Source organism: Mustela lutreola, chromosome 4 (genome assembly GCF_030435805.1).
Source record: "Mustela lutreola isolate mMusLut2 chromosome 4, mMusLut2.pri, whole genome shotgun sequence".
NCBI lineage: Eukaryota > Metazoa > Chordata > Mammalia > Carnivora > Mustelidae > Mustela > Mustela lutreola.
The window spans coordinates 54,762,564-54,785,965 of record NC_081293.1 but is presented as its reverse complement, the minus strand read 5'-3'; the positions used below and the strand labels follow the sequence as shown (position 1 = coordinate 54,785,965).

Genomic DNA, 23,402 nt, shown 5'->3' with positions numbered 1-23,402 from the left:
AGGTGCCTGAGTCCCTGGGACCCGGTCTCCCAGGATGTCGGGCCTAGGGCTGAGTGCAGAGAAGGTGCTCAAAGCTAACTTGTTGATTGAAGTGAGGACATTCTGGTGGCCACATAGCCAAGAAACTCAGAGCAGGTCCCTGAACTCGCTTTGGCCAAATCCCACACACTGAGGACCACTGCCTCATTGGGAAACGGGCTGGTAATGTCTGCCACGGGGCCTCCATTGCCTGCAGGTTGTAAGAAGTGGAGATCCACATGCCCCATTAGAGATCCCAGGAAGCCATGCTTGTCCCTTGGGCGCTGTGAGGCCACTACAGCCAATGCCTTGGGAGCTCCCAGGGGGCAGGTCTGAGCCCCACCACTTGGGTCATGTAAGGGCTCCAGGGAGCCAGATAAGGATCTAAGTGGGAGGTTTCAGACTCCCCCCAGGCGCCCACAGAGTCATCTCACATGCACACAGCTCTGCTTCTCCTCCCTGCTCCCGCACTTGAAAGGAGGCTCCCATTTCCATGTCTTCAGCACAGCTTTTTCTGCTGCGGGCCAATTCCCTTATGCCCCAAGCCTGATTTTTCCAGGCTTCTAATCGGTTTCCATGCCTTGATCCGGGCCCTGCATGTCACTTTACAGTGTGGAACCCTGACTTAACTCGGTATTTCCCAGGCCAGCCAGGGCTGAGGAGCCCCGCGTGGCCTGTTCAGCCTCCTCACCCTCAAGGACTCAGGCGTCCCCACTCCCAGCCTGGCCGCTGCTGGCCCGAGGCCTCAGGTCGGCCCCTGCCCCACTCTGCCTCGCCCCGCCTCTTTATCTGCGGCTTCCAGCATGTATGCCTCTCTCTATCAGTGTATCAGGTCCGCAGGCCTCATCTAAAGTGTATATATTACCTAATAAAATCCTTCTTATTTGGGATTATTGCATCAAATTTTAATTTCCTCACTCCAGCAGCGGCATGTCGGCCTGCCCGTCAGTGAAGGACCGATAGAAGGTGAAAAGAGCGGATAAACTGCACAAATTACTGCCAGCTGATGCCTATCAGCCCTTTGACTGGAATTGACTGGAATTAAGGACTGAGAAATAGGATTTTCTGCCTCAGAATCTGCTGTGGCAGCTCTTGTCGGAAGTCCCCTCCCCCCACAGGCGCCTCCCACTCCCGAAGCCAACTGCTGTCCACCTTTCAAGTCCTTAATCCTGTCATGGAAATGGGGAAGGCGGTCCCAGAGAGAGTGGTGGGCTGGGATCCCTCCAGCTCCCGTCCTGGGCTTCACCCCTGCCCGCCCCACCCTGACCCCGCTCTGGAAAAGGCCGGCGTCAGAGGGGAGACACAAACTCCTTCGACTGGACTTCCCCACCAGCACCCAAACCTCAGAGGCTGGAGCCACCTCGCACCCCTCACTCACCCTTGTCTTTGACATACCTCCTGGGCAGAGCAGTGGAATCCCCCAGACCCACCCCAACACAGACCTCCATTCCCCCCAGTCCCCCTCGCCCCACCCACTTACCACACCTTACAACTTGAAGCGGGTTCTAGAACCCTCTGAGCCTGTTTCCTCCCACACTGCCCCGTGTTGGGGCTTGTGAGGACCTAAGCTAGGTGCCCAGCACAGTGCTTGGCACACAGTAGGTGCTTAACCAGTGCTCGCTCTCCCCAGGCTGTTAGCTGTTCTCTCTCTGTAATTACCCACAAGACACCTTAGCTCCAGGGTACGGATTATGAATCTGAGGTGCTCGGGAGTCCAAATGAGCTGAAATTGTGGGGCACAGCGCCCACGGGCATTGTCCAGGAAAGCATTCATCAGACGCTCACAGCGGTCCCAGTATACAATGACAGTGACTTTTCTCGCATTTGCTGTGCACAGGGTGTGGCCCTGAGGAGTGGGGGCTGTTACACCCATTTTATAGATGGGGAAAACAAAGCCGTGAGTTACTCGCTCAAAGGATTTGAGCCCAGATGGTCTGGCAATGGAGTCAAATCCCCAACCCCCTCACCATACTGCTATTCCCACCACAAGGAGACGGGACCCTGGGGTCCTGTGCGCCTTTAGCCTCTCGGAGGGGTGCCTCCTTTCCTTACAACGTGGGTTCCTGGGACAGGAGGAGCCCGGTGGCAGGGTAGACCCTTCTCTGAGCCTCCTGGGCCTGCCCACTTGCTCTCCCAGCCACATGCCAGTGTGTACCCCAACCCCCGCCCTGTCTGGAGAGTCATCAGTAAGGGGCCTGGCTCTGGGCCAGGCAGGGGCCACACTTCTCCAGCCCCTTGTCTTTGGAAATAAGTTTCAGTATATTGAAAATATAATTACTAAGACTCTGAAACAAGAGCCATGGGATCCCAAGAGCCCCCATTCCTCCCTGCTAATTCCTTCTTATAACATTTCCAGTCTTTGTGGCTGCACTTGTATTAAAAGCTCAGGGTTTTATTAAAAATGGATTTATTTACCCAAAAAGAGATGAAGCCCCAAACTTTGTCAGGGGCCTAGTGGTTCTCAGTTCCCAGAAGCTTAGGTGGGGCCCTTCCTGGGGAGAGCCAGCCTCCCTGTCCTCTGGTCCTCCATTGCCCGCTGGCCCCCTCCGAGCCCCACCTGCCCACGAGCCTCCAGGCAGCCCAAGGTGGGGGTGCCCACAGCAAGATGCCCCTGGGTCTCTGAGGCCTGAGGGTGTTTTGGCCACCAGTTCCCATCTTTCCAAAGGTAACCACCGCCCCCCCTTCCAGACCTCCTGCATTGTACCTGTCTTTGTCCTTGTACTTGTCCTTGTCTGTAGGCCCAGCTCAGCCCAGCCACTCCTGGGTTGCATGCCTGGGTCCATGCAGCTGCTCTGGGAGGTTTACCACTTAGTGACTTTCTGGAAAGGTGCTCTGTAGGCTCTGGACCCGGTTAACCTGGCACGCTTGTCCCTGCTCTCAGGAGACCAGAGGCTGCCTGTGGACCCTCAAAATGGGACACTTCCAGGGCCCAGGCCAGGTGGGCTCTAAAAGAGAGGGTTGTCCCCGTGTCCAGAAAGCCTGTCCTAACCCCTGAGCCTCACACCAGAGTCCCACACTGTTGGGACCTCCTCCTGGGGAAAAACCGAGGCCTCTCCTACATGAGGAGTGTCCCCTGGAGGGGCAGACCCCCCAAAAAGCCCTCTGTGGGGTGACGTTGAGGGAAGCTGTTAGTGCGGACCCTGCAATGACCCTCCACAGATGCCTGGGTCTGGGGCCACGAGCAGGGGAAGGATCTGTCATCAGATCTGAAAGCCCAGAAAAACAAAGGTTAACAGGGTTTCTGTGCTCTTGTTCTGTTTTGTTCTAAATCACTTTACTACTTGGAGGAGCCGTTACTACACAGAAGCCCAAGGGAATGGTGGGAGATGTAAGTTGTCCCAAATGTGACATGAGCTAATGCTTGCAAAGTGCTTAGATTAGTGCCTGCCACCTAGCAAGCATGTTCACAAATGGCAGTTACTATTATTATAACAGAATCTGGGAGGGAGACGGCATCGCCTGGCAGACAAGAGTAGTTTGGACCCAAAGTACCTGACTTTGAACCCTGGCTTCACCATTCCTTCCTTGCCATGAGACCTTGACAAGCCACGTAACTCAAATTCCTCAGCTTCCTCATCTAGAAGATGGGGATTCTGGGGTAGCTGTGAGGGTAGAATGAGTTAGTACATAGAAGGCATTTGTAGCAGCACTGGGCACAGAGTGGGTGCTTGGGAAAGAACAGGGACCTCAAAGCTGGTACCACCTGGTCTCTGGCACAGTTCAGGCCTTCAAAACCCGGTTGGGGAGGGCTCATTTAATGGTGTCTTTCTTGGATTTCCTAACAGTCTATTCCCCCAAGGGCTGTAGACAGAGCTTCTGTCTCCCCCGGGGGTAGGGGCCTCCAGGGAGGAAGCCAGACCTGTCTTCTGCATGGCCCTGGCCTCAGGGCTGTGTCCATGTTTCTGCAGGAACTGTTTCTCCTGGAACATTCTCACCTTCCCTCAGCCTGAGCTAGAGGTGTTCCAGATTGCTCTACACTTGAGCCTGGGAAAGGATGGAGCGACAGGTGCACAGGGGTGGCCCTGCTCCGAGGGTCCGGTGGGGGATGCCCTTTGTGTGTCTCACTCCCAGAGCCCCACCTACTGATGGGAGGGAACAAGACTCTGTCCTCAGGAGGAGGTGCACACGTAGGGGTGGACGGTGCACCTGCAGACCTCACCCTCTAGCTGATGGACAGCAAATCAAGGCCGCAAGAGATTGTCATTAGACATGTGAATGCCAGGGTTATATTTCCCCAGAGGGCCGGGACTGGGCTGTCCTGCTGATTATCAACCAGGGGAAACTGCAGCCCAGGCCAGAACTTCGGGCAGGCAGGTGAACAGGCTTGGCTGGCTGGACATTGGTATGACAGGGCTGGAGAGTAAGGTGAAGGTCACGTTGGGCAAGGGGCGACCCAGCAGGTGGTGGCAGTGGTGGTGAATCCTCTTTCATGCATCCACTTATTCAGTCAACCAACCAGTCCATCAGCTGGTATTTGGATGTGCCCATTCATGCCGGGATCCCTTCCTGGAGAGTCCTCGGCCTCCAAGTCCCCACCTAGGCTGTATCTTTTGCCTTCCTTATCATTCCCTCTCGCTGTCAAACTCCCACTCCTTCTTCATGACCCGTCCTCACTGTTGCTGTCCAGACAACCCTTTGCCAGGTCCTCCAGGTGGACTTCTGCACTTTGCGGTACATTTCCACATCTGAGCTCCCTTCAATGTGTTTAGCAGTGTCTGTGAATCTGTCCTTGACCCCCCCCCACACACAGGCTGTGTGCACCCTAAGAGCAGGGACTCCTGACTCCCCATCCTGGCAGTCCCACATCCTGGCCCCTTCTCCCTCAGTGCTGCAGAGAGGAGGAACAGGGTTTGGGACAGAGCCGTGTGAGGCAAGAGCTGCTGGTTGCCATGCTGGCTAGGGCATGACTTATAGGGTTGTGATGGCCTTGGAGGTCATCCCTGGGGGTACTCACTTTCGGGATTTATGATACATTCCTTAGTAGAGTGATTGATCCATGATGATCTCCTTTACTCAAGCCCTAGTAAAAGCAAGGTCCCAGGGGTTTTGCTCTTATTCATATTAAGGTAGGGCAAACTGAGACCAGAGAGGTAGAGCAACCTTCCTGAGGTCACACAACAATTTAATGGGTTGTTGAGATAGAGACCATACCTCTTATCCCCCAGCTTTTTTTTCCTCTTTCCTGAGTAGTTACACCAGATGAGGGGAGATGGGAAGGGTGAGAGAGAATGAGAGCATCAGCAAGATTGGGCCTCTCCAAGGGACTCCAAGGTATTTGCTGAGGCCTCCCTGCTAGGTCCCCAGGTTGATGTGGACAGCTGAGACCCAAGCCCTCAGTAGCTACTTCCTAGGCTGGCCTTGTGGCAGGGGACGGAAGCTGTAGGTACCAAGACAGACATAAAGAAGGATGGCCACCTAGGGGCTGAGCAGCCAAATCAGGTCCCTCCTCTCTCCTACCCAGGGCACAACTGTACGCGTTATCACTGCCATCGACCAGGATAAAGGACGTCCCCGGGGGATTGGCTACACCATTGTCTCAGGTAAGGCCTCGGTGCCCTGTTCCCCCTACCCTCCCCCCCCACCCATAGGAGTGTCAGGCTCTGCAAGGCTGAGCAGAGGTCTGGGTGTATGGACAGTAATGTGAGGGGACCTGCCCCCAGGGACAACCCTGGGCAGAGGGCCTGGGAAGGGGACTGAATGGATGAAGGAGGGAGGCACCAGGGAGAAGAAGAGGAGCTGGGGACTGAGGTTCACATGTCGGAGGCCTCTTGGATGGTGTTGGGGGACAGGAGCCGTGACTGCTGTTCAAGATCTGAAGCATCCGAGTGCTTTGGGCTTCTGAGCCAGGGTCACTGAGAACCCTCATCTGCCTCCTTCAGTGCTCTGGGTGTTTGTTTTGCTTTTCTGACTTGATAAAAAGGGGGCAGTTTGTGCATCATTTTAGGAGGAATGGGCCTGTATTTTCATCCCATGCTCTTTTCCCATTTTGGACCATTAAGAGTTCTTGTCTCATCAGGAGTATTGAAGCGGGGGCACAGAGCCCCCTCCTCTCCTGCCCCATCTCTTGGTGAAGCAGAACAGTGACTGCCTGCAGAGAAGGTTCCGGGCGATGGGAATCCTGACCCCGTGTCCCTACCTAAAGGTGGACCAAGCAGCTCTGTTTGGCTGTCCCAGGCCTGGGTGGCTTTGGAGAGGGGGAGTCGGTGAGAGGCCTGTGAGGGAATGCTCACTTACCCACACACTCTGGCTTGGTTCCTGTGCTCCCACCCCACCCCACCCCACCAGTGGCCTCCCGCCCTGCCCCCTAGTTGGGGAAGGGTTAGCCTTCCGCCTATGGGTAGGCCAGACTGGTGGCCAGGAGGATGGCAGGCCACCAGGCTGCTGTCTACCCTGTCGCCTCTCCCGACCACTCCCCTACAACAGGGAGTGGCATTTGAGGGACATTTTTTTCCCTAACGTGCAAAAGACACCAAGGTGTGGTGATCAAGAACATAGAGGACAGAGTCTCATGAGCCTGTTGCCTTGGGGGGGTCTCTGTGCCTTGGTTTTTCATCTGTGAAATGGGAGCAATGAGAGTACGATCTCGGGCGATTCAGGGTCAGAAGACTTAATATATGTAAAGAACCCAATTCATGGATGTAAGTTCCTTTATACGTGTTAGTTGTTGTTATTATTGTAATTGCTGGTGGCTAACAGTAAGCCTTGGAAGCTGGGAGTTAGCTGGTGGGAGGAAAACCCTCCACCACCTTGGGGATGCAGGAAATCGGGGATATTGTGGGCTCCCTGTGACCTGCTGTTGCCGGCGTGACTACTGTGGTGTCTGTAAGCCCAGGGTACCCCAGGCCCCAAAACAAATACCAATCCAGTTCACGTGGTCAGCAGCAGTCACATGGGTTCAGGCCTCTCCTTCCTCACCCCATTCCTCCCCCATTCTGGTGCCCAGCACAGGGTTTGGTGGAGGAAACCCCAATATGTACTTTGAGGAATGAAGGAAGGGAAGAGAAGAGTGTGATTCTAGCGTCTTGGGTTTTCAAATTCCAGTATGCCCAAGAATCAGCTGGAGCTCCTACAATGAATGCAGAGTCCTTGGGCCCCCTCCAGAGATTCTCATTCTGTGAAACTGGGGTGGGACCCCACAATAGTCCTTTCTTACTGCACCCCAGATGCAGATGGTCCTAAGGCCAGGGTGTGAGGAAGCTAGTCCTGGAAAGGGAGGAAGCCATTCTGCAGGAAGGCAAGTTCCCTGGAAATTAGGGAGCCCTCTCCTGCTGAGCAGAGAGGGAGGGAGGCCCATGTTGGTGCTGGCTTACTTTACCTTCATGACTTTTTCAATTTGGGAAACAAAGCAAGTGCCTCCCAGGGAGAAGGGGCTTGCACTGGCGACCTAAGGGAACCCCAGTGAGCCCCAAGTGTGATAGATTTGAGGTGCCAGGATAAGGCAGCAGCGCAAGGGGACACCTGGCTGGGTGGAGGATTGTATTCTCATCTCCTTGCCTGTGGGCTGCTTCCAGACATACCCCAGCCTGGATGAAGGTGGGGAGCAAGGAGACAGGAGGTAGCCTTTGGTCATGGCCAGACTGGAAATTCCTGCGTGACACTGAGAGGCCATCCTCCAGAGCATTTGTCCATTCGTTCCTGCTGGGTGCCAGGCCACCAGCCTCAGAAACCCAGGCCCTTTCCAGCCCTCATAGATGGCCCTAGCCAGCTCTCCCGCCTCGCCCTTCCCCTGGGTGCAGGAGGTGGGAAGTCAGAGCTGCTGAGCCTTTAGTGCCTGGGCTGGGCTCTGAAACCTGGAGTCTGGGGACATCTGCCTATGGCAGCATACTATGGGACTTCCAGGGGCATACTCTACCTGGCCAGACCCCCAAGTGTGAATAGGAGGATGAGAAGGGAGACCCAGGATGTGAAACTATAGGTAGGCGATGTGCATGAAGGTGGGGGCAGGAGGCAGAAACTTCCAGAAGGCTTGCAGAATTTAGCCTAGCTTTTTTAGGAATCCCACTGCCAGCAAAAATGTACTTTGAGGGCTTTTAGAAAGGATGATAAATGGGTTTCCTCTCATATGCCAACTGCGATCCATTGGTAATGGCTGCCTGAAGAAGACCATGAAGCCAGACAGGTTAGTGCAGTATTCAATTGGTAGAGTCTGCTATGGGTGCAGAAATAGGAAGGGTAGGCAGTACCTGCGGCAAATACTTGCAGTCCTTGCTAAGATAGCACTTAGATCTCGTTCGTAGTGTAAACTTGATGGTTCTTTAGCTCTCTCATGTGTTTGTCACCACACAACCCACAACCCCACTCAAATTTTTTTTAGGCAGTTTGAGGAAAAGGCAGTCCTTCCTTTTTTCCTTCTTCCCCATCCTGAGTACCTGGCTCACCTAGGTACCTGTTCCTGCCTGCCCTTCTCCCTCGCCCTGCACTGGCAAGGTCTCCTTGCAGTCCAGCCTCAGTGTGAGCCTAAATCAGGCAGACAGGCAGGAGACCGAAGTCCCCAGAGGAGCTGGTAGATAGAAAAGTAGGATATGGCCTCATCTCTACTTCTCTCGACTGGTAGACACTGCAGCAAAGCATTTCATCTGCCAAGGATCTGGCCTCACACACCAGCCTTTCCAGAGCTGTTAAGTCTCAGCCCTTTTCTGGGAGGCTCGGCCACTGTCTCTTTGGCTTGAAGCAGGAAGAAGGAATGCCCACAAGGGCACCTTCATGCTGACTGGCCCAAACTGGCTCTGAGTACCCTATGGGAGCGTGCTCCTGCCCTGGATGCTAGAGAACCATTTTCATTTGAAAGAAAGAATGCGTGTCTCAGGGGCTCCTGGAGCCAGGTGTGGGTCCTAATGGCCACTGTGGGTGACTGAGTCTCTGGGCACCTCCAGAGCTGGGGGAGGGACAGCTCTGTCTCCAGGTGGGTGGACGCAAGTCTGAACCCATGGGTAACCCATGGCACGTGGTTAACCTGCTTGGCTCCAGGAGGTCCCCATCCCCTCCGGGCTGTTTATCAGCCCTGCAGCTGGGGGGATTTATGTCTGCACACCAGCACTTCCACCATTACTAATGACCCCTCTGTTTTGCCAAGAACAAAGAGGCCTTCAGAGGTAAGTTATGGCTCCATTGCCATCAATTTGTTCTCAGCCTCTTGTGGCCAAACTGAAACTGAAGAATGACAAGGTTTTTTCCCACAGAGGACCTGGCACAGGCTCCATCTGCTTCCTCAGCCTTTGCCTGCCCTGCCACCCACCAAGGGCATCACTCCCTCCACACCTGAACAATATGAGGCTCCCACCCCCAAGGGCCAGCCCAGCCTGGGGTCTGGACAGGCACCTTCCTTTGCCACATGGAGACAGTCCTCCTTCAAGGGGCAGCTGTGCCCCACCCCACATAGAGCACTGAACTTGGAGTCCGAAGTTGTGGGTTCAAGGCCCAGCTCCGCCACCTGTAGCAATGTGTCAAAGAAAGGCATTTGACCCCTCTTTACCCCATAATCCTCATCCATGGTACAGGATTAATAATCTCTATGTCGGATGAAATGGTGCCAGAGAGATTCTAAAGGGCCATAAAGTATTAAGTATTATTAATTCTCAAGGAAAGATCAGGCCCAAGGGTTCTGGGGACTTCTACTCATTCATTTCCTTCTTTATCCATTTAAGCAGAGTGGGAGAGTGCGGGCTCTGGGGCCGCTGTCCAGGGTGCTGACGCGTAGCTCCGCTGGCCAGTGTAGTTACCTGTGACTACTGAGCACTTGACATGGGGCTAGTCTCTAAGATTGCCCACAGGATTTTGAAGACTTAGTATGCAAAACAGATTATAAAGCATCTCATTAATAACGTCTTATACTGATGACATGTTAAAGTGGTATTTTAAACACACTGAGTTAAATACAACATATTATTAAAATTAATTTCATCTATTTTCTTAATGTGGCTCCTACAGAATTTAAAAGACCACATGTGGCTCACATCATATTTCTGTGGGCAACTCTGTTCCAGAGTTAAAGCACCTCACCAGCTTGCTACCACGGACCAACTGTGTAACTTTCGAGCTGTTAGTTTTCCAATCTGTGAAATGGAGGGAAGTGTAGCCTGGGCCTCACAGGGAAGCTATGTGCATACAGTGAACTAAGACCTGATTTTACAGTAGGTGCTCAATAAACATGACCTATTGGCATCCACCCACAGTGGATGGAGGGTCTTCTCTAGGCCAAGAGCTGCCCTCAGAGGTGTCATCTTGGCCTCAGGAACCTGTAGTGTAGGTGGGGAGGCCAACTGAGATACATTGGCTGTGTGGACATGGAGTCATGGCTCCCTGGGGGGCCCATTAGACTGTTCTCACTTCTTCTGGGCATGTTTTAAAACATCTGTAATAAGAAGTGAGAAAGAATCCATGGGGGGCACCCCCTCCTAGCCGTCATAGGATGAGGACACTCACTGAGAAGAGATCACCTACGGCCGCCCTCTGACTGATGAGCAGGAACTAGCCAGAAACTGTGGAGTGAGGCTGTTGCAGGCAGAGGGAACAGCATGTGCCAGGGTCCCAGAGCAGAAGAGAATGTGTGTTTGTGGAACTGCAGTAATTCAGCACTGAGGGACGCAGGGCCCCAACTGGACATCCTAGGGGAGAGCAATGACAGCAAAGCCAAAGGAGGGTGAGGAGATCAAGGTGACAGGAGGTGGCTGTTGGGACAGGTAGCACAGGTTCAGCCCATGGCCTGAGATTGCTTTAGAGCCCCCTTGAGCAGGGACTTTTTAATTTAACTTTTTAATTTAACTCCCCACCACTGTGTGTTCCATAGAGGAACCCTGTCTTCCTAAGTGCTCTTGAGTGGGTGACCAAAAGTCTTGAAGAACCAGTCTTTAGTAGGGTCAGTCCTATCTTTCTCACAGAGTTGTGAAAATAAAAATAAGTGAGTCGGCTCTCTAAAGTGAGTGGCATTTGGCAAGCACCCCACAGGTCACTGATGATAAGCCCTCAGTAGATACTAGCCATTTCCCTACCCCCTTGTCAGCATCAGGATGTGGTAGAGACAGGCATGTGGCATGCTGTCCAAAACCCACATCGCTAGCCGAGGCTACTCTCATGTGCCAGCAAGTCGGGCTACTACGGTGGCCAGGAGCTGAGGTCAAAGGCTTCTCAGTCAGCCCCTAGGGCACTGAGGACTTTGTCCTGCCTTCACCTTCCTGGAAGCACCCAGACTTTTCACTGGTTCTCCATCCCCTGAGGTCAGGAGCCCATCTATAGGAGGTGAGGAGCTGTGGTTCTTGGCATGCGGTTCTGAAACCGGGGGCAGCAGCGGCACCTGGATACCCATTAGGCATGTGAGTTCTCACATGTGAACTACTGTCTCAGTCCTGGGGAAGGGGGCCCACAAAACTGTCTTAATGATGCTAGACCAATGAGTTTCTGTCATTTAACTCTCCGCCCTGTGAGTGATGCTGAAGGGACTCCTTTCCCCTGCCAAAAGGACCTTTACCACCTGAGGAGTGAGGGTGTGGCCAACAGCCCATTCTAGCATTTTCAACCACGTCCTACACTACATCCTCTCTCCCTCAGCCTGCACTCCACCGTCCAGGCTCTAGGGGCCTCATCTTTCCCACCACCCATGCCTTGCAGCCCACGTCCCTTTCCCCATCACAGCCCTGCCTGCCTGGGCCTTCTGCATCCCCCCAGGGGGAGGAGAGGGGAAGCCCCTTTATTGTGTGCCTGCCATGTGCCGGGCACTGGCTGGCCACATTTTCCTCTCACAGTAGTCTGTGAGGGAGACGTTATTACTCCATTCTGCACACAGTAAAGCAAGGCTCCGTGAGTACATGGGCTGGCCAAGAGTCACAGCTACTAAGTAGAAGGGCAGGGATTTGAACCCGAGTCTCTCGGGTTCCAGAATACATTTTTCATGACCACAGTGGTTCTCAAAGTGTGGTCTCCAGGCCAGCTGGGTCAGGATCAACATCTAGTAATGCGAATTGTTAGAAACTCCTAATTTCGCATCCCACGCTAAACCTACGGAACTGGAACCTCCAGGAGTGGGGCCCAGATGAGGCTGCTGGTCTGGGGACCACATTTGGAGGAGCCCTGGTCAGGAAACGCCTATGTAGTCAACAGGGGTGAGAGCACCTTCAAGAAGGGGGACATTTGTCATGAGGGGTGAAAAGTGTTTGCTCTGTTTATAAAGCACAGATATATTCATGCACATACATCTGTGCTGTTGGAATTTCTTGGGGGCAGGGGAGAAGTTCAGAAATCATGTTTTGAATGGCTGGTAGTGGAGGCGACACCAGGAATGTTGAGAAACGCTGGCCTAGAAAGACGAATCGGCAATCAGTGTCAGGGCCAAAACCCCTCACCGCAGCCTGAAAGGCACTGGCCTCCCCAGCGGACACCCTGGGGACCTGCCCGGCTATGCTAGTGAAGGACAAAGCCGTCATTTGTCAGTCTTGCATGGATTTTACTTTAATATTAACAAGTGAGGCAATTCTTTGAAAATGCATTGAGGGCTTTGAAGTGAAGGGTGCATGTGTGTGAATGCATGTGCAAGTGTGCACATGTATATGTGCGTGCGTGTGTGTGTGTGTGTGTGTAGAGAATAATCAGAGACAGTCAGACTTGCACATATCCAGTAACTGAATCAGGCCCCTGGCCGTGGCCTGGTGGGGAGTAGCTATCACAGGAGACCATCGTTTAGAAATGCATCCAAGCCCTTACGATTAAGCCTTTTGGCATTTCCCTCCCCCACCCTGAGAAGTGAAGACTCGGGAAAATCAGGCTTGTTTTAGATATCAGAATTACACGCCACATCCCCTGGCTTGGAGTAGCACAGCAGGGGCCTGGACGTGCCAGAAACTTCAGAGCTTCTGCTGGGCACAGGGGGAGCAGCCCACCCAGCTGGAGCCAAGAGGTGGCCACAGGGACATCCTAGACAGACAGAGGGCCAACTGGGAGAGGGCCTAGCGGCCCAAATCAGAGGGTTCTTGAGCAAGGCTGGCAGTGAGCAGGGGATTGTGAGAAAATTCATCTCATGGGGTTCTAGATGATTGGATCAGGAAGCACCAGGACAAGGTTGGTCTGCTTATAGGCTGTCACCCTGACTGGGACGGGTGGTTGTCGTGGAGATATACAGGAAGGAAGGCAGCAGGCTCTGGTGACATACTGGAAACAACTAGTACACCAAAAAGGTGGAGACAAAGCAGCTTCTAACCCCTGTGTCTAGGTTTCTGGGGTCCTGGTGGCCTAGGCAGAGAGGGGCATGTTCATCAGGAAAGTTGATCTGTTTACACCCACAATGCCTACCTTAGACATGAATCAGAACTTGTACCCCAATTACCAATCCCATACCAAGGCAATGGTCATCCCTAAGTGATCCCAGCACACTTTCCCATTAGTCTGGACGGGCCGCCAAGCCTTACCCAGCCTTCCAGAAGCCACTGGCAGTTTGTTGGCGTTCTCTCTAGAGCAGGAACGATTGTGTTCAATGTTTATTACACCTGCAGCCCGTGGCTCTCTTCATTTGAAAATATCCAGGGACGGTGCCTCTGGTAGGCTTTTTATGTAATTATACAAATATACTCAGAAAAATTTTAAAAATATATTTTTTCTTTTATATATAGTTATATATTACACATATGATATATATGATATATTGTATATATTTTATATATAATATCATATGTAATATATACATATATTTATATGTATATATGTGCTTAAAAAAAGAAACAAGTACATTGGCATATTATTTATAGTTCTCTCCCCATCATACCTAAATGACGGTGATCTCTCACACCAACACTGCTTTTCTCCCGCTGAACCTCAGGAAAGCCGGCCCTTCATTCTCCCCCTTTCTTTCTCCCTCCTCTCTTCAGGGCTGTGCGACTTCCCAGCCAGTCTGCTCCTGCTCCCAACGCTGTCCTGCGCCCTGGCTTTGTGATAAGCCAGAGAAGTCTTTGTTCTTCCTCCCTCCTTTAAGGACGCCCTATACGCTCTTTGTCAACAGCGGTAGCTTGGCCTTTGCTTCCTTCCCATGGAGAACGTTTGTTCTTTCCCTGCCACATGGTCTGCCACCCTCCCTTCCCACCTCTCTTTCCCACACCCTCTTCATGGGTGGGAGCCTCTGTCCCTTGCTCAGGAAGCTGTAGAGTCTCCTATATGTCCCATGTGGGAGCACCCCCTTACCCCTGGAGAACTCTTCCTCAGGCCCAGCTAGAACCTGTCCTACCACACTGGGGTCCACCTCCTGACTGGGCAGGGAGGCATTGCAACTCAGCTCAGGCAACCACTTGTCTCTAGGTATGCCTGGGGTCTGGCAGACTGTGGTGGCTGGAAGTTGCTCCTAGTCCTGGGAATTAATCTAAATGGTGGCTGGAGGTTGTTTGGCCAGAAGGTCCTAGTCTAGTTTCCCTATGTCAACAAACATTCGTCTTTTTAACAAATTTGGCTCTTTCCCACTTTTTCCTCATCTCTCTGGCAACCACTTTATATTGGATTTCCAGGGCTTTGAGATCTTTAGAGGTTTATGAAATTAGCCATGCTGAATGCGCATGAGAGTTTACCTAGGCTAGACATCCTCTCTGATCCTCACCATAACCCCAGGATGTGGCTGACCAGAGCCATCTCACAGACAAGGAAACAAAACTCATAGTACTCCTGAAACGGGCTTAGGGTCACACAACACCTAAGTGGTGGACACTGGATTTGAATCTAGATCTCCTTGCTTCCCGCATTCATTCTGCCAACTTTTACTGTTCTGCCTGGGGCATGAAATGATTCATGTCAACCGCCTGGTCGGTGTGTGGACTGGAATCCCACGATTCCTTCCTTCATTTGTGTAACCTGGATATTGATGGAGTGCCTGCTGGGGGCCAGGCCCCATGCTAGATCCTGGGGACCAAGAGTGAGGGATACCCACTGTCTCCGCCCCCTTGGAGCCACATTCCACCTGAGAAATAAGTCTACAAAGGCAGTGTCTGGTGGCTGCTGGGAGCACTGGGGAGGAAGTACAGGGTGAGGCCAGGTGGGGGGGGGGGGGAACCCCCAGGAGAAGGTCTGGAGGGCTAGCCCCAGGTCCCCTCCTCCCCAACCCCAGCAGGCTGTGGACACCAGAGGAGATTTGCCCCGCCCCTCAGAAAAGGTCTCAAATATCTTCTGGGGGCTTTGAACCTGAGATGAGCCCCTCTAAGTAGCTCAGATTCCCAGCTCCCTTTTTCATCTGACTCCCTGGATGACTGCTCAGCTTTCAAGGCAACCCCCAGCCAGGGCTAATCTGAAATAAAAGTTTTTATTTATCTAGCTTGATACCTGGTGCAAGGTTAAATCATACAAGAGAAAAAGCAATAAAAGAGAAAGATTAAGCGAAAGGCGCCGTCTTAGGCATGCCCTTTTGCAATATGGTTACAAAGATATTAAGCCTGAAGTCACCCAACAACCCCACGTTGCAGTCCCGTCTCTAGCTGGGCTCAGATCTGTGGGGCAGGGCGGAGGGAGGAGGAGTGGATGGGGTACAGGCGCAGGAGGGGGCCGCCCTGGGGCTCCCCGCAGACCGGGTAAGTAAGCAGATGGAGTTCCAGGAGCTCAGCCTATCACTGTCTTCCACCCTCCCACAGCTCTGATTCATGACTCCCAGGGGCGGGGAGGGGGGGACAGAGATGTTGGCATCTGCCCCTACATTCCTATCAGTAGATCCCTGTCTTCATTGTTTGCTGTGTGCCAGCTATAAGCAGGGCACCCCAGGGAGAGGGCTCAAGTGTCAGGTGACCCTGAGCAATTAACTCCTATTTGTGCCTCAGTCTTCTCATCTGTAAAATGGGAAGGTTAATGGGGCTTAACCACAGACTTATCAGCTGGTTGATGGTGAACATAGACAAGGAAAGACACTAGGGTTGCTCAGCGTGTAGGGGGGAATGGAGTCTCTAAGAATCCCAAAGTCACTAGCTTATGCCCTCTTCCCTGCCAGCAAAACCCAACACTTCAGCTCTCTGTAAAATCCCCAAGTGTTACAGGGGCCCCTATAGCATAGAGAGAGAGGCAGTTCCATGTGCTGTATGATTGACCTGGTCTTTTGCTCCTGACCCCTTGAGGGTACCCCCTGCCCCAAGCCACCGGAGGTGGGTTACTCACAGGTGCTAGCAGCACCTGCCATAACCACTGGGATGGCTCAGCTTCCCCTGGACACTCCATGACCCTGGAACCAAAATCAATCATGGGAAGAGACAAGGGCTGCTTCTCCCCAACTCATGCAGATGTGCTTGGGAACGGGGCCCCACGGCACCTCTGCTCGAGTCCCTGGGTCCTGTCTGCCCTACCCCGTATAAAGAACTCCTCCAGCTCCAGCCTGCAGTCCTTCTCTCTGTAGGGCCCAGACGGGACCCGGGACACCAGGACACCCTCCCCACACCCATCTCTCCTGCAGAACCTGTGTTTAAAGCAATTTGAAACAAGAAAGGGAAGAGAGGAGAAGCGGCCTTTCTTCTAGCCAGACTGTCAGCTATGGAAAGCCCACCCACCAGCTCGCTAGACATGTCCATACAGGCCCCAGGGAGAACCCAACCGTACAAGTAATTCATCAGGAAGGCTTAAAGCATAGCCTATACAACAAAGACCTTAGGAGGTCAGGAAAGGATTTGTTCTCTGAAAAGGCAGTCCTCCAGGGATGATTTGGAGACCAGGAGGAAGAGAAATGTCACCAGCCAGGGCAGGATGTGAGCACACATTCCGGGGACTTCCTCTCCAGCCCTTACACCCTCTTGCAACCTGGGACTCCCACTGGAGACCTCTGAAAGCCAGGCTAAGGAGTCGCCGTCAATAAGAGCAGCTAGCTCTTCAAGAATGCTTAGGAGCCAATCCAGATGCTTTCCCTGCACCAGCTCTTTTAATCCTGCCAATAACCCCATGGGGTTACCCTTTTACAGATGAGGAAACTGAGGTCCAGTTGCCCAAGGTCACAGGGCTTCAGAACCCACACTCGTGCAGGACCCCTAACCTTATGCTCCCCTGCCCCATCCTGGGCACCTGTTGGGACTGCTGAGGTTCGGGAACCGCCCGACCTACCTCTGGGCTCAGGTGTCTGGCGGTGCCCCACAGCCTCTCCCTCTGCATCTGTCAAGTGCTCTGCCTGAGTCAATTAACTAGCTTCCCCATTCAAATATTTGACCAATATCCTGGAAACAGAGATTTCAGAGCTGATACTTTCAGACATTGATTGAAGTGAACAAACATTCCAGCACAGAATGAATTTATTGCTCCCACAGTCTCCTTCTGCAGCGCGGTGCTCCAGCCCAGCCCCCCAGAAGGCATTGCTTCTGGGGGTGGGGGCGTAAGGTGGACTCCAGCTGCCTCTGTCTTCCAGCCCACTGCCCCGCCTGCCCGCCCCTGCTGCCAGTACAGGACACCCCACTCTGAAGGCCACAGCAGTGAGGTGATTTTGAATCTGTGCCAGCAGAGGCTGAAGGGCACCTCACGGCAGCGTCCAGGATCACAAGGGTTATTTTAAAGGAACCTGTGACTGATTTTCCTTCCTAATGATGGTGGGAGTCTTCGGCGTCCGAGACAGCCATTTAGTTGAGACCTAAGGGAGCGTTTTGCAGATGAGGACTTGAAGTCCTGGGGTGTTGTGGGTCCTCTGGAAGTCATGACTCAGCAGATGCTTACCGAGGTCTTCATCCAGCCCCCTCTGCCTGGTGGTCCTGAGGAAACAGGCTCTCGAATGGAAATTGGAAATGGAAAACCATTCTGTCGAGAAACTTGAAGACTTGTGGGGAGGGAAGCCTATGAGTAGTTGCTCCCCCATCCGCATAGCCCTCACTGAGCAGCAGGTGCTGTCAGAAAGCCCTCGGGAAGATCAGAGGAGGCAGACAGTGCTGGGGGGCTAGGGCTGGGGTGAGGACTGATCCCCAGAGAGATGATTTTAAGTGGCGCACGAGTGGGGCATGAAATCACATCGAAGCACACGGTGAAACAGTTATTCCCTTCCCCGTTCTCTCTCAGAATTCTATTTCTGTCAGTTCTGTCCAGCAAAAGTCCAATTGGGTACTCACACCTTTAACACCTCACTCCCCTTTGGCTTATCTTCCCATTTAAGAAGAAGAGCTCGGACTGCAGCCATCAGATGGCAGGCCCGAGCGGCTAAAAGTCTAACCACGTAGGCTCATTTTATCCATCTTACAATCGCTCTCCATTTATGGTCAGTGAACTGGTTCTCCATTTGTGAAACTCTTAGATGGATTCTTCTTGAATGCGTCGTTGAAGAAAAAAAAATTCAGCCCGATTAAAGAAAATGGTAAATAATAACACAAGGTACACCCAGATATGGCAAAAGTTGGGAGGGTAGCGTCCAAAGGGCTGAGGAGTGGGCATCCTGACAGGCAGTAGGCCTGAGCTGGCCCCTTCCCCAGCTGTAGAATGGAGAGACAGGATGGTGGAGGCTCTGAGAGTCCCAGTGATACACGCAAAGTGCTCAGAACAGCGCCTGGCAGGGGTGAGCACTCAGGCCACACGAGCGCTCTGTTGGATGGGATCGCATAAGGAAGCCACCAAAAGGCGGGGAGGGGGGTGGGGGAGAGGGCTAGCACCCATGAGGTGGTATCTCTGGGACGGAAGGGTGGGTGGGGGGAGGTGGGGAGGAGGGCGTCTTGGACAGGAGGGGCTGACCCGAGCAAAGGCTTAGAGGGAAGGGACTATTCACAAAGTATCTACAAGGCAACAGACAGATGATTTGAAGGGTCTTGAGGGTCAAGCGAAAGAGCATGACATGTTCCTTTCAGGGCATCTGTGGTTCCAAGAACCTGAAAGCTCTTAGGAAGCTGATTCCTGCAGGAACCCTGGGCAGACACTCTTGGGAGCAGGGCCTTCTGGGAAGAGGACCTGGGACAGCAAGCTTGAGTACACCCTCCTTTCTCACAGTTTCCCACAGCTGTGATAACAGACCATGCAAACTGCAGCTTAGAGCCACAGAGATGTATTGTCTTGTGGCTCTGGAGACCAGAAGTCCCAAATCAGCTTTATGCGGGTGAAGTCAAAGTGTCGGCAGGGCTGGCTCCTTCTGGGGAGTCCAGGTACATCCATTTCTGGCTGCTCCAGCTGCTGGTGGCTGCCAGCCTTCCTTCATTCACCTGTGGTTGCTCCATCCAATCTCTTTCCCCTGGCCACATTGCCTTCTCCTCTTCTGTTATCTAATCTCCCGCTGCCTCCCTCTTCAAAGACCCTTGTGGTGATATGTAGATCCTGGAAGATAACCTGCCCATCACATGATGCTTCAGTGAATCCCTTTTGCCATGTAAAATAATATTCAGAAGTTCCGGGGATCAGGAACCTGATCATGATCAGGGATCATCTTTGATGGCTGTTATTCAGCCTACCATAGCATCTTTGCCCCACTCTGGCTGTTTGCACCACTCATCTCTCTCTACCCCGATGGCTCCCTCATGATCTCACTGAATGCATCCAGTGTTGGCCGCCCTGCCCCTTTTCCATCATGGCTGCCCCCTTTCCATCATGGCTGCCGCTGGATGGTCCTTCAGGCTTCCTTCTCAGCTGTCAAACATCTTCGTATTCTAGTTTTATGATTCCAGATTTCCTAGAGGGAGTCAGATCGGCCAGCTCATCATCACATCAGGGTCCTCAAGGCATAGGGTAACTGGTAGCCTGAGGTGGTATCACCCAGGACAGCCAGTGCGGAAGAGGGCAACAGGGCCATGAGTAGGGCAGACCCTAACCCATCTAGTACGTCTTCAATGACAGGCCAGTGGGACAGAATGCAGCTCTTAGAACCAGGCTCACCTGTAAACATGGGAACTTGATATATGGTAAAGGTAGTGCCGCAAATCAGTGGGGAAGAGATGACTTGTTTAGTAGCTGGTGTTGGGAAAGCCAGCTCACTGTGTGGAGAAAAATAAAGCAAGATCCTCACCATCCACCATATACCAAGGTGGACGTCACACAGATTAAAGACGTCAATGTGAACAGTAAAATATAAAGCTCTTGAAAGGAAATGCGGGGGTATATCTTAATGACCTTGTGCTTGGAAAGGACTTAGCACCCAAAGAGCACATGCTGGAGATGAAAGATTGACCTACATCAAAGGAATTCCAGTTCAGTCGGAATATATAGACCAAGCGAACAACAGATGTCATGTGGGGAAAAGATTTCTGCAAAAATTAAACCCAACAAGAGACTAGAGACTGTATAGGGAATCGCTGCAAATCCGTAGGGAAAAGTTGAGAAATTCATTGGAAATTCAGCACAGTGTATTCACTGGGATGGGGAAGCTCACCGAGTAGGAGACCCCAGTGTAGAGGTGCTGAGGCTGAGTCAAGGTTAGGGCATTGCAAATAGCAACTACAGTGACCAACCCCCTCCCACCCCTGCGTGGGCCCATGGGCCAGGTGCCCCCACTGCCTGCTTTTGTATGATCTCACGGCCAAGAATGGATTCTAAAGAATCATTTTGCAGGTGATTTGATGGTAGTAAATCCTATCTTTGAACTCCACTCAAGTGAAATATTATCTCTTACCCCCAAAGTTCCATTCTTCTCACTAGCAGACCTGTATTTACCAAAAAATGGTGTTCAATTATTTCTGTGTTTTGAATTTCATCAAAAATCTTGTGGAAATTTGTTTTCTTTCTTGTTAAATGGGCGCCAACATCATGTCCTCGATTTTGCCTCTTGACCTGCAAAGTCTAAAATATTTACAAGGGCCATTTACAGCAAAGGTTTGCCAACCCCTGTGCTAGAGAATGCTCCATACCTGTTAGAAGCCACAGACTCGGAGGTGAAATCGCTATTCTTGCAAGTCGAAAGTGGTGGGATGTCAGCAATTTCATATGGTTCAACTTAATAGACAGACAGCGAAAGAGAGAAATCTTGAAAGCCTAGCATTGAGAGGTGAGAGAAGTAGAAAGGAATAGCATGATACCACGTATGTAAGTAAAACAAGCCAACAGGAGGTATTTAACAATACTACGTGTGTGTGCAGGAACATTTTAGCAAAACACTGGAATTGGTACTTCTTTGGGAGAAGGAGGTGGTGGAATGAGGCTGAAGAGGAGAACCCAATGGTGATAACATTGATCAGCATTTATTGGGACATCGCCCCTGTGTTCTGTCATAAACAGCTTACCTGTGTTAGGCATTTGTGCTTCATGCCACCCCAGCGAAGAAGGTGCTGTCATTGTCCCCAAAACACAGATGAGGAAACAGAGCTCAGAGAGGTTAAGTAACTTGCCCAAGGCCACTCAGCTTGTCAGCAGTGGAGGTAGGGTCGAACTGAGGCAGTTTGGGCTCCAACTTCGAAGATCAGATCTGAAGTTGAGAAAGCTACTTTTACCTCAGTTCCAACCTGCTCTCTACCCAGGAAATCCCTGGTATTTCTTCCTCTTCCTGCTTCTGCAGAATTCAGAGCACCCACCTTAGATGCTGGCCATCCTACAGGCATGGAACCAAAGAGTTAGGAGGTGTGAACGCTGTCCCTACCTTGACCCAACATGGAGTGATGGGATGACCACCCACGGGACGAGATGACTGCCCAGATGTTCCCTGAGAAATGGGTCTGGCGTTAGTGTGCTGACATGGCAGCTCTGGGTCAGAAAGGTCTGAGTTCAAATCCTGACTCCTAGCGCAACAGCCTTTGGGAACTCCACAGATCACTTCTGTAAACTGAGACTAAAAACCCACTTCAGAGGGAGCCGTGCTTAGCGCAACATGAAGTATACTATTTCTCAGTAAATTACTATTATTCCTGAGTTCACTGACCTCATCTGAGGTCAATATGCTTCCCACTGCCTATTATAAAAAGAAGGACAGTCAGGAAGAGTGGAGAGGAGGGGTGCCTGAGAGACCCAGTTAGTTAAACATCTGACTCTTGATTTCAGCTGGGATCATGATCTCAGAGTCATGAGAGTGATCCCTGCATCAGGCTCTGCACCAGGCATGGATCTAGCTTGAGATTCTCTCTTTCCCTCTCTCTCTGCCCCTCCCCGCCCTGCTCATGCATGAGCTGTCTCTTTCAAAGAAATAAAAATAAAATCTTAAAAAAAGAGAGAGAAGAGAGGAGCCTGCCATCAGCCTATTTACCTACCAAGTCTGCCTGTCCCTCTGTTATCCATCAGTCAGTCTACCTTCTTCCCCTCCTTTAAACCTCACCTTCCCACTCATGGCCTCCAGAAACCTCCCCTGACTCTCTGGCAGGGTCTGGTTATTTCATGGAAGCAGGTTGGTCAGCTCCGTTCAATTGCTCTTTGGATGTTCATGCTCTCTCCCCAGCTCAGCTTGGATGTTCATGCTCTCTCCCCAGCTCAGCTTGCATTTTCTCTCTGACCTTCACCTCCCACCTTCCACCTGTCACTTCCCACCTCCCACCATTAAGCACCATGTCCCCTCTGGGCTGGGACTATCTGCTGGGGCTCAGGAGTTCACAAGGCTCTGCCTTCTTTGCCTCATTCTCTCCCTCACCTTCATGGAGATCATGGAATGCCCTGGAATCCACACATCCATCACGTCCCCCAGATGTGAACCATGGAAGCTGAAGCCTGTTTGCTCCCCAGACACATTGCCCTGGAAACCCAGAAAGAAGCCATGCTTTCCCGAGGGACTCATGTGGGCCTGAGCTACTGCCAGGGGCCTTCACCTAAGTTATGCATCCATAGAACAACACGACAAGGGAGGGAAGCTCTTTCCATTTTACCTCTGAGAACATGGAGGCTGACCCAGCATGGCCTGCCCAGCATTGCCCAGGTCCTGTGTTGGCACCCTGCCATCCGTGTCCCATATCTAGGACCTCATCCATATGCAGGATCTGTGTCATTCCCCAGCCTCTTCTGCTCAGAGGGGACTATCTAACCACGTTTCTACTGTGAAATTCACCCCCCTTCCTGTTTCTCCAGGGAACCGAAGTCCATACCAGCTGCCTTTCCTCAGTGGCCCTTATGACTCAGAACAGCTAATTGGGGCTTGGCTAACTTGGAGCAGCTCTGGGCAGCCCTCCTGTGATTAGCACCGATTTTTCCTGGCTCAGAGTCGTGCCTTCTGCTCAGCTCCACTCAGAGACAGTGGAAGATTTGCACACAATGTGGGCTTAGCCGGAAGAAGGGGCTGACCTAGAGTGACAGCAGAAAACAGAAAGCTTCTGTGAGCTCCTTGTCCGTAGCTGTAATTAAGATGCCAGTGGAATCCCACGCCCCCACCCCCCACCCCCTACCCCCCACCCCCCCACTACCCCATTCCCCCACCCCCCCACCCCCCACCCCCACCGCCAAGTATGTCATGCAGGGCGCTCTACAGAGGCTGCGTCTTCTTACAGCAATCACTCCCGCTGTCCCCATTTCACAGATGAGAAAACAGGGTCCAAAAGATTATGTAACAAGTAGGGTCAGCCAGGACAAGAAGTGGCGGGTCCATGTGAGTCAAG

At 52.3% G+C, this 23,402-nt stretch overlaps 1 protein-coding gene across 1 annotated transcript in view; it reads left to right on the top strand.

Moving 5' to 3' along the window:
* Positions 1–23,402, top strand: part of LOC131828857 (cadherin-23-like) — a 269,926-nt gene that overhangs the window by 168,560 nt on the left and 77,964 nt on the right. The window contains exon 9 of the mRNA XM_059169997.1: positions 5,480–5,558. Within this exon, the coding sequence (XP_059025980.1) occupies positions 5,480–5,558 (79 nt within the window). The remainder of the gene's footprint in view (positions 1–5,479; positions 5,559–23,402) is intronic.